The sequence below is a fragment of the Capricornis sumatraensis genome, chromosome 13, assembly GCF_032405125.1.
Source record: "Capricornis sumatraensis isolate serow.1 chromosome 13, serow.2, whole genome shotgun sequence".
In the NCBI taxonomy this organism is placed as follows: domain Eukaryota; kingdom Metazoa; phylum Chordata; class Mammalia; order Artiodactyla; family Bovidae; genus Capricornis; species Capricornis sumatraensis.
In genome coordinates this window covers 32,906,592-32,919,060 of record NC_091081.1, presented here as the reverse complement: position 1 = coordinate 32,919,060, position 12,469 = coordinate 32,906,592, and the positions used below count along the sequence as shown (strand labels likewise).

Genomic DNA, 12,469 nt, shown 5'->3' with positions numbered 1-12,469 from the left:
CTGGAGTAGCAGTCACAGACAAAAAAGATTAAAATAAATTTTAAAAATTAAAAATAAATAATTGCAAACCACATCTATTTATAAATAATACTGATAAAACACTAGATACATAAAACCATACATATCAAATGTTATAGAAAAATGAGTCAATGGCTATGGAAAATATTAGGCTTCTTGGCACTATGGAAATAATACTTCATTTCTTGAGTTGATTTTCACCACAGAACTATATTCTACCTATAACATCAATGATTTGACAATCATACGTGATTTTCAAAACATTTCAAATTAACAAGTCAAAGCTGTAACATAAAAATCCCAAACTTGTTGGACAATTAAAAAAACTTCACTATCCATGTGCCAAATTAGATACAAATTTGATAGGGAAGCTTTATTAACTTAAATTCATCAACAGTATTTTGAAATTCTGTTGATTAGTCTATTCTCACCTCCTAATGTCAAATGCCATAATCCAAAAGATAAGATCTTAAAAGTTTCTCAATCTTTCTCAGCTTCCAAATTTCTCCAATTATAAATCTATGAAGCCATTAATAGTCACAGTTTACTACTCACAAAAAAAGAATGTATCAGGATTCAAGAAGCCTAGACTGTCTTCCTCATGCTCACCCTGCTTCAATAACCAGAACTACCTTCTCCTTCAGATGTTTCAAAGTTTGCAAGGCTCTAGATAAAAATCTCTTAACACTGAAAGAATGGCTAAGTGTTAAGATTAACTTAAAGTACTTCTAAGATAAATCAGAAAACTAGTAACAGGATGTTAAACAATTTCACCTACTAAAAACACATGGCCTATAAACCCACTCATTCTTAATGGAAAACCCATTAGCTAATCCCAGCAATAAAGTGACATGTTAGAGTACCTAGTTAATGAAACAGAAAGTATGGAGCAACTGCTACCTTAGACAAAATGTGGTAAAAATTAAAATGGTATTTCCAATCTTAAATTGTAGCAACTCAGCAGATGGTTCAGATTTTTATAACTTCAATCATCCCACAACGAACAGAAGACATTAAATACATGGATCACAATGTAGTTTCTATTTTTTATCCTTGTAAGTGGGAGGGCAGATCATTTTGCCATCCTCTAAAAAGTCCACACAATTAATTGATAAAATTAGATAGAAAGAAATTAATTCCTTAAGAGCAACACTTGCTAATGTTTAAAAAAAAAAACTGATTGAGTTTTGTAAAAAAAATGTTTTACCAAAGAGAAAGGTCAAAATTTAAGAGAAAGTAAGTGGTCAGAAACAAAAGCAACTGTCAATGACACAGAAAAAAAAATTCCTCAACAGGAGAAATAAAGACACTAACAAATGAAATAAAACATAAGTAAAGAACTTTATATTAGGTTGATGAAAATGTAATTGTGATTTTGGACCATGAATTTTAAATCATTATAACTAGGTTCAAACACATCTCTATTAATCAAAATAGGAACCACTACAATCAACACATTTTTGCCAATGAGAAATAAGTTTTTTTACTCCTGTAGTGTAAAAACACATGCTTCAGGTTTAGATTAACTCTTGAAAAGTATTTTCTGTCTCCAGCTGGTTTTGGAAGTGTTTTCCCTACAAAAATTGTTGAGATGCTTCAAGTGGCAGTCAGCTGGTGAGAGGTCAGGTGAACACGGCAGATGAGGTAAAACTTCATAGCCCAATTTGTTCAACTTTTGAAGTGTTGGCTGTGCAACATGTGGTCGGGCACTGTCATGGAGAAGAACTGGTACCATTCTATTGACCAATACCAGTTGCAGGGATTGCAGCTTTTGGTGGATCTCATCGATTTGCTGAGCATACTTCTCGGAGGTAATGGTTTCACCAGTATTCATAAAGTTGTAGTGGATCAGACCAGCAGCAGACTACCAAACAGTGACCATGACTTATTTTTGGTGCAAATTTCTCTTCAGGAAGTGCCTTGGAGCTTCTTCTCAGTCCAACCACTGAACTGATCATCGTCAGTTGTCATATAAAATCCATTTTTCATCACATGTCACGATTAGATCAAGAAATGGTTCATTGCTATTGCATCGAATAAGAGAAGACAACACTTCAAAACGACGATTTTTTTGATTTTTGGTCAGCTCATAAGGCACCCACTTATTGAGCTCTTTACAATTTGCTTCAAATGCTGAATGACTACAGAATGGCTGACATTGAGTCCTTTGGCAATTTTTTGTGTAGTTTTAAGTGGATCAGCTTTGATGACTGCTCTCAATTGGTCATTGTCAACTTCTGATGACCAATCACTACATTCCTCATCTTCAAGGCTCTCATCTCCTTTGCAAAACTTCTTGAACCACCGCTGCACTGTACATTCATTAGCAGTTCCTGGGCTAAATGTATGGTTGATGTTACAAGTTGTCTCTGCTGCTTTGCAACCCATTTTGAACTCAAATTTTTTAAATTGCTTGAATTTTATTTTTTGTTTAACATAATTTCTATAGTCTAAAATAAATATAAACAGCAACCTATGTCATTAGCAAAAAAAAATAAAGTGAGAAATGTGCATTAAAATCATCTATAACATAACCATATTTATTTAAGAACTATTCCAGTACCATATGGCAAAGTACAACCATTTAAAACCACAATTACTTTTGCACCAAATTAATACACTATATACTTCATTGATATATAACAATAAAAACAAAGAGTCTGGATTCCATAAGAGAAATGCTAAAATAAACACTGGTATCTTTTTCTACTATGTTTTATCTGTACTGACTGGCTGGGTAGAAAAATAACATTTAAATCAAGTACTAACTGCCTATAAAGAGGTTACTTATTAGCACATAATTATTTTCTGATATCATTAGCAATAGGTGGCAAATTGAAACCATAACAAAACAAAGACAATAATAAATATAATCTATACTCAGTTTGTCTATAGTGACTGTATCTATATTTGGTTTGATTGTTTACCCATCATTACAGATGAATAGAAGAACAAGTAGAAAAATCAATCAGGGGTAGATTCAGTAACTAACAGCATGAGTCATATTTAGAAACACATTAAGAACAACTTCTGTAATGTGAATGTCTGAGCAGTAAAACCCACTTAAAACAGCACTAACAAAACAGATCAATAATTCAGATTCGAATTTTACAAAGACAGGAAATTATCACTTCTAATCAGTATTAAAGAAAGTGGTACACTGAAAAGCTAAAATCTGAATTATAAGATGCACAACTTCCTTCTTCCAGGAGATGGCACAATGAGGGAAAAAAAGGAAGGGGAAAAAGACACAGACAGACCTGACGCAATACAAAATACATTAAGAAAATATCTCAATGTTTCTAAACTTGAAGTTATTCCAGGAATTGCTAGTAAACCCAATAAATTAAAGTAAACTTACTTTAAAAAACAAACACACACACACACACAAGATAATAAAACCTAAATAAAAACTGGATGTTTTCTCTCTTTCTGAATAAGAAATATTTTTTTAAAAAATTGTGATGGCTACATTTAAGACCTATAATCAGATTTTTTTCAGTTCAGTTCAGTTCAGTCGCTCAGTCATATCTGACTCTTTTGCGACCCCATGAATTGCAGCACTCCAGGCCTCCCCGTCCATCACCAACTCCCGGGTTTTTTTTTTAAGTAGATTTAATTAGATTTAAACATTAAAAATCATTACTCTTAGAATAAAGACTAGTGGAATTAAAATTTCATTTGTAGGAGAAACATAGAAAGCTCACCAACTGACTTGCTGCTGATTAGACAGAAGAAAGGAGAAAGGTCTTAGTTTAAAAAGTGTCAGTCACAGGTATAAACCAAAGTTACATCCTGTTCAAGAGGTTTCTGATTAATGAACGTTCGCTTTGTCAAATTCATCTCTTTTACATCTATCTTCCTAACAACATCATATACTTTTCTGACCTTGAACACCTGGCTCCTTGGAGTTTTATTCCCATTGTAGCCCATATCAATTCCATTACTGGGAGAGGATGGACCAATTCGAAAGACATGACAAAATATCCTCACAATCCTTAAAAGGCTCTTCATTTGAGCATCGTAATTACTAGATATGCTGAAAATAAAAATTAAAATATGAACAGATTAGGTGCAATAAAACAAATTCATCTTAAAAATACTTATTTTAAAACATTTTTATTACGCTTACCATCTGTTTGATAATTTAATGAGTAAAATTTCTTTCCTATCATGATATGGGATGGAATGTTTTGTTTACCAGAAAGTTAGCAAATATACATTATTTGGATTGCATATGAATGAGTTATTAGCTTTTAAGCAACTAGAATATACCCGTGATCAAAGTATAAAATATGAAGAAAATCACCACTTAATTATAAATTAAGCTGATTCTTTACAACTCTTGAGAACATTTCACTGAGAACCAATAGTAGAAATGTTGATTATAATATTAGGCCAACCTACAAGTCAATGGTAGAGGTTGAACTTTGTTTTTCTATCCATAACCCCATTTTCCCTAGCCCATCCCAGAATAGAAACCGAATGTTCACATACAGAACATATACAAATTAAATAATCTTAAAGTTACTATCTGTATCAGGGTGGTTCTCTATATAATGGGTTGTCTAATGACTATACATAAAAGAAATATATCCTACTATGAAAAAGGCTGATAAAAGTAATTCTAAACCATATTAAATATGTAACTTTTCTTTGACAAATCAAAAAGCCCTCTAAAATCTCATAGTACCTGGAAATTGTTCATCATCATTATGGATATCAATCATTACTCTTCCACTGAGAAAATGAAGGAGTTCCACTAAGTGTATGGACTCTAACAACTGATCTTGAAAAAAAAAATTTGTCATTGTTGTTCAGGGGGTGGTTTTATTTTGAAACCTTCAATGTAAATTATCTTGTATTACAATGGTACACAAAAGCAGAGTAAAGAGTTGCATAAACATTTGGGCAGAATGGTTTGACTGCCTTTGTATAAATTTAATCATCAAAGCTTACCCTACCTTTCTCAGTTCATTAAAATCTTCCTTTATGATATTTTTGGGTATCCTCTAACACTGAAAACAATAATGATTAGTAATGAAGAAATAGCAAATGCCTATTCTAAGTATTCTGATTTGATAAGTGAAAAATCAGAGGCTATTCTCTATTCTAATGACAACTGAACCAAAATTTCATGACATTTTAATTTCAACATTCATGCTGTTTCCTCATTCTAAAAATTATTAAAAATAATAAATAAAAATTAACTATCAGTTACAAGTGTTAGTAAAATATAACAGCTATTGTCATCCATACTGTATTTGACTAGGATAGCTACAACACATTAGCACAACTTTTTGTTTTAGTAACTGTGGATCTAATGTGCATAGAATCTTTAGTTTAACTTGCATGGATTTTAACATATTTGCCTTTACAAAGTTGCTTTTAATTCTACAACATAAGACTCTTGAGACTGACAAAAGAAAAAAGGAACTTGGTTAAAACTAATATTTCTTTCTTTTATTGTGTTGCAGCTATTGCAACGTTAGATCCAATGACTCTCAAATTTTTCTATGAGAAAGATCTGAATTTAATTTTCCTCAATGAAATTACCATATATATAAATATTCACTTTAAGTACCTGATCCAGAGAACTTCATGAGTTAATTTTACGGTAAGAAGTATTTTCTTAATGGAGTATGAATATCATCAATTATTAACATAGTTTAATAATAGTCATTATACACTCAATGAGGACCAGCAGCGGGACAACTAGGGTCCTGGGCATGCCATTCAGCTACACTGAGTGGCTAAAGGCACATCCCTGCTAGTTAGGGCCTGACAAAATGTAGTCCACTGGAGAAGAAAATGGCAAACCACTTCAGTGTTCTTGCCTTGAGAAACCCATGAATAATATGAAAAGGCAAAAAGATGTGACACTGAAAGATGAACTCCCCAGGTCAGTAGGTATCCAATATACTACTGGGGAAGAGCAGAGAAATAGCTACAGAAAGAATAAAGACACTGAGCTAAAGTGGAAATGATGCCCAGCTGTGGTTCTATCTGGTGGTGAAAGTAAAGTCCAATGCCATAAAGAACAATACTGCAAAGGAACCTGGAACGTTAGGTCCATGAATCAAGGTAAATTGGATGTGGTCAAACAGGAGATAGGAGGAGCAAACACTGACATCTTAAGAATCAGTGAACTAAAATGGATGAGAATGGGCAAATTTAATTCAAATAACCATTGTATCTACTACTGTGAGCAAGAATCCCTTATAAAAAATGGAGTAGCCCTCATAGTCAACAAGAGAGTCTGAAATGCAGTACTTGGTTGCACTCTCAAAAATGACAGAATGATCTCGGTTCATTTCCAAGGCAAATCATTCAACCACACAGTAACCCAAGTCTATGCCCCAACCACTGACAAAGAAGCTAAAGAAGATGAAGCTGAAATATTCTATGAAGACCTACAATTTTCTAGAACCAACACCCCCAAAAAAGATGTCCTTCGCATCATAGGAAACTGGAAAGCAAAAGTAGGAAGGAAGTTAAGAGATACCTAGAATAACAGGCAAGTTTGGCCTTGGAGTAAAACTCAGTAGTAGCCACAGGACTGGAAAAGGTCAGTTTTATTTCAATCCCAAAGAAAGGCAACGCCAAAGAATGTTCAAATTACCATACAATTCCACTCATTTCACATGTTAGGAAGGTAATGCTCAAAATCCTTCAAGCTGGGCTTCAGCAGTATGTGAGCCAAGCATTTCCAGATGTACAAGCTGGATTTAAAAAAGGCAGAGGAACCAGAGATCAAATTGCCAACATCCACCAGATCATAGAAAATGCAAGGGAATTCCAAAAAAAACTACTTCTACTTCTGCTTCACTGACTATGCTAAAGCCTTTGACTGTGTGGATCACAGTAAACTAAGGAATATTCTTAATGAGATGGGAATACGAAATCATATTACCTGCTTCCTGAGAAATCTGTATGAAGGACAAGAAGGAACTGTTAAAACTGGATATGGAACAACAGACTGGTTCTAAATTGGGAAAGGAGTACATCAAGGCTGTACATTTAACTTACATGCACAGTACATCATGCAAAATGTCAGGCTGGATGAATCACAAGTTGGAATCAAGATTGCTGGGAGAAATATCAACAACCTCAAATATGCAGATGATACCACTTTAATGGCAGAAAGTGAAGAGGAACTAAAGAGCCTCTTGATGAAGGTGAAAGAGAAGAATGAAAAAGCTAGCTTAAAACTCAATATTCAAAAAATGAAGATTATGGCATCTGGTCCTATCACTTCATGGCAAATAGACGGGGAAAATGTGGAAACTGTCAGATTTCATTCTCTTGGGCTCCAAAATCAATGCAGATGGTGACTGCAGCCACAAAATTAAAAGACGCTTGCTACTTGGAAGAATAACTATGACAAACCTAGACAGTGTATTAAAAGGCAGAGATATCACTTTGCCAACAAAGGTCCATATAGTCAAAGCTATGGTTTTTCCATAAGTAATGCACAGATGTGAGAGTTGGACCATAAAGAAGGCTGGGCACCAAAGAATTGATGCTTTCGAACAGTGGTGCTGAAGAAGACTCTTTGGAAGTCCCTTGGAAAGCAAGGAGATTCAACCAGTCAATCCTAAAGGAAATAAAGCATGAATATTCACTGGAAGGACTGGTTCTGAAGCTGAATCTCCAATACTGTGGCCACGTGATGGGAAGAGTTGACTTACTGGAAAAGACCTTGCTTGGAAAAGACTTGCTGGGAAGAGTAAGGGCAAGAGAAATAGGTGACAGAGGATGAGATGTTCGGATGGCATCACTGATTCAATGGACATGAGTTTGAGCAAACTAGGGGAGATAGCGAAGGACGAGGAAGCCTGGCATGCTGTAATTCATGGGGTCACAAAGAGTCGGACATGACTTAGCGACTGAACAACAACAACAACAAGAAATAATCTAAGATTGTTAGACTATATGAATATTACTTTACCCAGTTTAAACTTCTTCCAAGTTAAGTCACTGATCTAAACAATATTATTTTTCACCTTCCAACCTGTGAAATATCTTTCATATTATACAGAAAGATCAAAGAATCCAAACTTCATCACAAACTGCTCCAGCTCATCATAAAATGATTTCTTCACAAGCCACCAGGTCTCAATATAAGAGTTTAAAAGTTAATTTAACTTTTTAATATTTGACTTTTTAGAAAGTTAAATTAACTTTTATATTGTAAACTTCCTAATTCAAAGCCCTGTCAACTTACTTACTTTTGGTTAATATACGAGTATAATTTCAGTCAATGTCTTATTTAGCAAATAGCTGTGATTTCTCTTTTACATTTCTCTTTTACAAAGATAGCACACTGATAACCATCTTCGCCTTCGATCATAAATATATAGGAACGAAGATAACTCACTTATTTAGTGAAATACAACACTTTGTGCAAAAGGGCCCTCATTAAATATTTATCTTTAACAAATATTTCTAATATCAGTTAGACAGAAGGCTATCCATTTTTCCCAAAGTATGCTAAAGAACATCTCAATCGTTGCTAATTAATAATACATATTTGAATTATTTTAATTAAAATTTCATTTTAAATGGCCAAAATTATATCACCTTGTGAGTTAAGAAACATAAAATGATTCACAAATAAATGAACAAAATAAAGACAATCTGCAAAAAGTACCATTAAACTAAACTGGCAGAGAGGGATGATCTGTATTTGAGGTCTTCTTAAGAAACTAACCTGGTAGCTGTGAGATAGTAGAAAAAATAAGTATTGTCTTCTGCCCCTCTCCCAACTTTCCTGGTATGAAGCTCCTAAAACCCTTACAATTTCCAAACTGATAAGTACATTAGGAGCATCTTTCATTCTCACATTGGGTCTTTGACCCCAGTTCCTGAAACAGGGTTCCTAAATCCCATGGAACTTCTTGGGTGAAACCAGTATCTTTTGTTGTAATTAGGCAACTATTACTGGGTTTTTGGATGGGGGCTGGTCACTAGAAAGACCAAGTAATGATTAGAAGCTTGGAATTTTCAGCTTCAATCTCCATTCTCCAGAGGAGGGTAGGGGCTGCAAATGGAATTAATGATTAACACATCTATGTGATGAAACTTCCATATAAAAAACAAAAATATTGAGGGTTCAGCAAGCTTCCAAGCGTGCACACACATACACATAATATAAGGGTGAAACACCCCAACTCTATGGCAACTCCTGCACTCTGGACCCTTTCAGACTTCATTCTATGTATCTATTCATCTAGTTGTTCATCTGTGTCCTTTATTATAGGCTTGCCAGGTGGCACTGGTGATAAAGAACCTGCCTGCCAACTCAGGAGACATGGATTTGATCTCTGGGTTGGGAAGATCCCCTGGAGATGGTCACAGCATCCTTTAATAAAATGAAAAAGTGAAAGTTGCTCAGCCATGTCCAACTCTTTGCAACCCCATGGACTGTACATGGAATTCTCCAGGCCAGAATACTGGAGTAGGAAGCCATTCCCTTCTCCAGGGGATCTTCCCAACCCAGGTCTCCCGCATCACAGGCGGATTCTTTATCAGCTGAGCCACAAGGGAACTAGTAAAAAAAAAAAAAAAAAAGTGTTTCCCTGAATTCTGTGAGCTGTTCTAGAAATCCAAACGGCAGGTGATCATGAAAACCTCTGATGTGTGTAGTCAGGTAACAAAAGTTGTGGGTAGTCTGGGGATCTACTACTTGCAACTGATTCTGAGGTGGGGGGCAGTCTCCTAGGACTGAGTCCTTAACCTATGGGATCTGATGCTTTCTCCAGGTAGACAGTGTTAGAATTGAGTTAAACTGCAGGATACCAGCTGGTGTCCTAAGTGTCCTACCAAAGAATTGCTTGGTGTCAGACATAAAAATTCATACACTTGGTTTCTAAAATGTTGTGAAAAGTGGTAGTATGTCAAAGTAAAGGAGAAAACACAAGAGGACTAGTTTTGCCAAGACAGCACCAATACAACAAATTCTAACACTCACTATCAATTCTAACAGAAATGTTTACAGACCAAACTGGCCAAAATAACGGATTCCATAAGATACCTGAAACGTATCTTTGTAAGTGGTGAGGCGGTACAGTTTAGCAAAGCAGTTTTAGAACTTGTTCTGGCCATGGAACCCTTTTTCTTACCCTGTTTCCCCTGTTCCACTAATAACCCTGTCATTTTTAAGAGCTAAATTGCAGCCCAGGATCTGCTCTACATTAATTAGTAAGGATATAAGTCCTGGTTCTTCTAGTTAGCAAATCAATGAACTTCAATTTTCTTATATATAAAATGGAAATAATACCTACATCACAAAGCTACTGTGAGGTTTAAAGGAAATAATGTATTTGAATATTCCATAGCTTATTAGAAGCTTCTTAGATATGTATTAAAGGTGAACATAAAACAAAAACAGAGAAACATAAAAATACAAAAGCTTCTGATTACTAGGAAGAGTGGAAAATAGGGCAAATATTTAAGCAGAAAAAACAAATAAGTTTTCTAATGTAGGAAAACAGGATAAAGATATTATGAGGAATTTAAAAAAGAACTATCATTATCACCATCATCATCGCTACTATGTGCCAGACACGATGCTTGGCAGTATGCTTACAACATCTTAACATTTCATTCTCACAACAATTCATTAAGATATTTACTATCATTTTTCAACAAGGAAATTAAACGTTGACTAGAATATAAATTAAACACAGGATGAGATTTTGTCTGTGTTAATCATGAGAAACGCTGGGCTGGAAGAAGCACAGGCTGGAATCAAGACTGCCAGGAGAAATATCAATAACCTCAGATATGCAGATGACACCACCCTTATGGCAGAAAGTGAAGAAGAATTAAAGAGCTTCTTGATGAAAGTGAAAGAGGAGAGTGAAAAAGTTGGCTTAAAGCTCAACATTCAGAAAACGAAGATCATGGCATCTGGTCCCATCACTTCATGGGGAAACAATGGCTGACTTTATTTTTCTGGGCTCCAAAATCACTGCAGATGGTGACTGCAGCCATGAAATTAAAAGACGCTTATTCCTTGGAAGGAAAGTTATGACCAACCTAGATAGCATATTCAAAAGCAGAGACATTACTTTGCCAATAAAGGTCCGTTGGGGTGGTTTTTCCAGTGGTTTTATATGGATGTGAGAGTTGGACTATAAAGAAAGGTGAGTGCCAAAGAATTGATGCTTTTGAACTGTGATATTGGAGAAGACTCTTGAGAATCCCTTGGACTGCAAGGAGATCCAACCAGTCTATCCTAAGGGAGATCAGTCCTGGGTGTTCATTGGAAGGACTGATGTTGAAGCTGAAACTCCAATACTTTGGCCACCTGATGCAAAGAACTGACTCATTGGAAAAGACCCTGATGCTGGGAAAGACTGGAGGCAAGTGAAGGGGATGACAGAGGAGAAGATGGTTGGATGGCATCACCAACTCAAAGGACATGGGTTTGGGTGGACTCCAGGAGTTGGTGATGGACAGGGAGGCCTGGCATGCTGTGGTTCATGGGGTTGTGAAGAGTCAGACACGACTGAGTGACTGAACTGAAATGAATCATCATTTTGTAGCAGATGGCTTAGTGGATAGCAGGCACTCAAAAATATGTACTGGCCAGATGGGTGGACGGTGAAGAGAAACTCCATAAAGTTACCTGCTGGAGACACACAGTTAATGGTGATGTCTGAATTTAAACCTGAGTCCAGCTAACTCCAGAGGCCACACTTATACTCAGCATGTCTTAGAAGGGCCTCATCATATAAATGGATTAACAGAAATGACTAATAAAAGGAGAACATTACGTTAAGCTAGAATTCTATGACTCTTAAAGACAGTATCTAAAGTAGTATCAAAGGTAAAAGAGAATAATAGAAAAATTAGCAAATGGTATATCGAGTAAGACTGTTTAAGAAAGACTTAACAGATAATAAATAAATCCAAGATAGCAATCTCGGACCATGAATGTAAGGAACGTTTTAAGCAAATAGTCCCGAGTATGATTCTGGTCTGAAGTATATGAAAAGTAGGAAGGAAGACAGGAATAAAGGGCTGACATAATGGATTTGACAATGTAGCTGATTTACAGAAGCAGCATCAAGCTGCGAGGAACAAAACCCAGTTGCACACAGAGGTCAGAGAAGATCATGATCTATTCTAAGACTATCATTGTATTAAAAGTTGAAGTAAAAAGAAAGCTACAAAGGAAGAAAGTATCCAAACTAGAAGTGGGCCAAATCTGTAAGCTAAGAAATAACACATTAACTATTTTTAAATGGCTGTTTAGTCCTAACTGGGGTGGCTAACCATATACAAATAAGTGGAGGTGCACGAAAATATTAAAAAGGCATTAACTTCATGGACTTAGTTATGAGCCACTAAAACCACAGAATTGGAAAGAACAAAGAACTGAACTGAGGGGCACAGTTCAGGGAGAAAACTTTATAAAGAATCATGAGGGTTGATTCTTTAT

At 35.4% G+C, this 12,469-nt stretch overlaps 1 protein-coding gene across 3 annotated transcripts in view; it reads right to left on the bottom strand.

Annotated features, from left to right (window-relative positions):
- The window catches only part of HACE1 (HECT domain and ankyrin repeat containing E3 ubiquitin protein ligase 1), a 104,939-nt gene that overhangs the window by 47,615 nt on the left and 44,855 nt on the right, over positions 1–12,469 (bottom strand). For all 3 annotated transcript variants that reach the window (XM_068984870.1, XM_068984871.1, XM_068984872.1), the window contains one exon: positions 3,907–4,057. In XM_068984870.1, coding sequence (XP_068840971.1) covers positions 3,907–4,057 — 151 coding nt within the window. The remainder of the gene's footprint in view (positions 1–3,906; positions 4,058–12,469) is intronic.